The sequence below is a fragment of the Entamoeba invadens genome (assembly GCF_000330505.1).
Source record: "Entamoeba invadens IP1 unplaced genomic scaffold scaff_1105074726193, whole genome shotgun sequence".
In the NCBI taxonomy this organism is placed as follows: domain Eukaryota; phylum Evosea; order Mastigamoebida; family Endamoebidae; genus Entamoeba; species Entamoeba invadens.
In genome coordinates, this window is record NW_004191595.1 from 53,754 (window position 1) to 56,349 (window position 2,596).

General features: G+C 31.0%; 1 protein-coding gene across 1 annotated transcript; it reads right to left on the bottom strand.

Annotated features, from left to right (window-relative positions):
- Positions 1-1,608: 1,608 nt before the first annotated feature.
- Positions 1,609-2,595, bottom strand: EIN_069360 (protein kinase domain containing protein; the record flags this gene model as incomplete). Its single annotated transcript, XM_004182850.1, has 1 exon — positions 1,609-2,595. A coding segment is annotated over one exon (987 nt), but the record flags the coding sequence as incomplete, so codon positions are not given.
- Between the last annotated feature and the right edge of the window lies 1 nt (position 2,596).

Genomic DNA, 2,596 nt, shown 5'->3' on the forward strand with positions numbered 1-2,596 from the left:
GACTTAAACATCTAAGAAGTGAAATGACGTGTTCCCATGTTCAAAAATAGTAACTTACTCAATATACATTTCAGATAGATGTAAAAGTGTAAACTTTCTATTTCTGTCATCCTCAGAAAATAATTGCCATCCTCAGAACTGTAAATCTGTTTAAAACACAAGTTAATATCAAAATGAAACAATCTTTTTAAAATATACACAATATGATTAACTTTGTTATTATAATAAATTTGAATAATTGCATAAATTACAAAATTATTAATAAATTTGGGGACCTACATTGACCACCCTCACCCCGTTTACCAAAATAAAATATTTGCTGCGAGTGTTTTTTGAAGGGAATCCACTTTTCAGCCACTGTTTGTGCGTCCCCATGTCACCCACTTTCCTTGTCCGTACTGTGTGGACGCGGATGTGGTTCCCCCCGCTTGCGGGGGGGGTCAGGGGGGATCCGCGCCAAGGGAGGACTTGGAAAGTGGGTAAAACGGTGCACAAACAGACTGTTTGAGTGCGTCTTTATGAGCCTTCTTTTCAATGCTCCGTCTTTCTCGGTTTCCACTAACTCGAGGTGAATTTTCGGCATTTTTTGAATTCGGGAACCAGACCTAATATTATCCCAGTTTCCTATTTACTATAATTTTAATTTGAATATGATTCGAAATAGAAAAAATAAATCTATTTTAAGAGGTGGTGGTGGTCAATGTAGGTCCCATAAATTTGTTATTTAAAAATTACATTTTTAGAAAATCAGTGTTTTCGACTTTTTCAATTTTCATTTTGATAAAAAAACAATTATCAATTTAAATGTAAATTCAATTATTATGTTATAAAGACGGATTCGGAAATAATTTCAATAAGTATATAATCATAATATGAACAAGTTTAATTCATGTTTTGTTATTTCCCGTCTCAAGTTCGCGAGATATAATTATTGTTTTTGTTTACTGATTATTGTGGCGATTTTTTTGATTGTATTTAATTTTTTGGCATTTATGACAAATTATTACCATTATTTAAAATTTAACTTTGACCCGAAATATTAAGTGTAAATTATAACTTGAGTTATGAAAGTGGGTCTTATAGGGAACTGAACCTTATGGATTTGATTTTTGTATCCTCAGAAAAATATTTTTTAATAAGGATAGCTTTAATCCTGAGGATACACCTTATCCTCAAGAAACCCTTAAATAATATATAAACATATAAAATTTAAAATTAATTCACTTGTTTCATAAAAAAATATAAATACACTTTAAAAGAATTTATAATAAACATCTTTTTATGATTTTAACATAATAAAAATGTAATGTAAAGTCGGTCTTTTCATGTTATCTTGTGTTCAAATAAATTAGAAAAAAAATGTAAACAAAGACATTTAATATAAGTTACAATTTTTATTTTTTTTAAATGTGTTAGGTCACTCACATGATAAACTTTGTAACAGATCAGAATTATTTATTAATTTAAGATTTACACTTTTTTGTTTATTAATTATTAAAATTATTAAAATACAACTTTTTGTTATATGTTATGAATTTATATACAAATTAAATAATAATATGTTTTTTTATATTTTCGATTAACAAATAATAATTAAAACGACTTATTTCAATTCGCTTTGTTGTATATATGTTCCAACTTTTCCACTACAACATCCATATCAGGTCTTTCTCTTGGGTCTTGTTTCCACATTTCTTCAATGAGAGCTTTCTGTTCTTCATCTTCCAATTCGATCTGTGGTCGTTTTCCACTTGAAATCAAATTAGTGATATCCCAACTGTATGGGAATAACTTTTCATCGAATGGGTCTTTCCAAGTTAAGCACTCCAAAGTAGTAATAGCGAACGAATACACATCAGCCGCAAGTGAATATTTTTCAACATTGGTGATTTCAGGCGCCATGTACTTTGGCGTTCCGATCCCCTTTGTATACATCATATTATCACAAAGACTGTTAATGTTTCTTGACGCTCCAAAATCAGTCAATTTTCCATTGATTTCATCATTAAAGTCAAGTGAAGTTACAAGTGTGTTATCCGACTTAATATCTCTGTGAAGAGTGTTATTTGCGTGTAAATACTGAATTCCCTTAGCTGTGTCTAATATCAATTTAATTCGCATTTTTAGTATAACTTCATCGGCCTTTTTGTGTTTCATTAAGTCTTGTAAGCTGCCATATTTAGCCAATTCAGTGACCATACATATTCTATTTGGTATAAACGATGCACCATAGAATCGAATAACATATGGACTCACAAATTTGGCTAACATAGCTACTTCCTTCCCAAATTCTTCCATCTTCTTATCCATCTGTTTCTCAGCAGCTGTTTTGTCTCTCACTGTTGCTGACAAGTTGCCTGTCGTGTTATTTTTGGTCATATTTTTTGTTGTGTTTTTAGTCAAATTTCGACTTGAACTTTCGACAGTCGAATTCTTTGTAAACCCTTTTGCTCCCAATTTCGCGACAACCATTTCCTTCATCTCTTTGATAGCTACAACATTCCCTCGATATGTTCCTTTATATACAATTCCAAAAGACCCTTCTCCTAATTTCTTGTCTTTCTTTAAGTCGTCTGGATCAAGCGCCATTGACTCT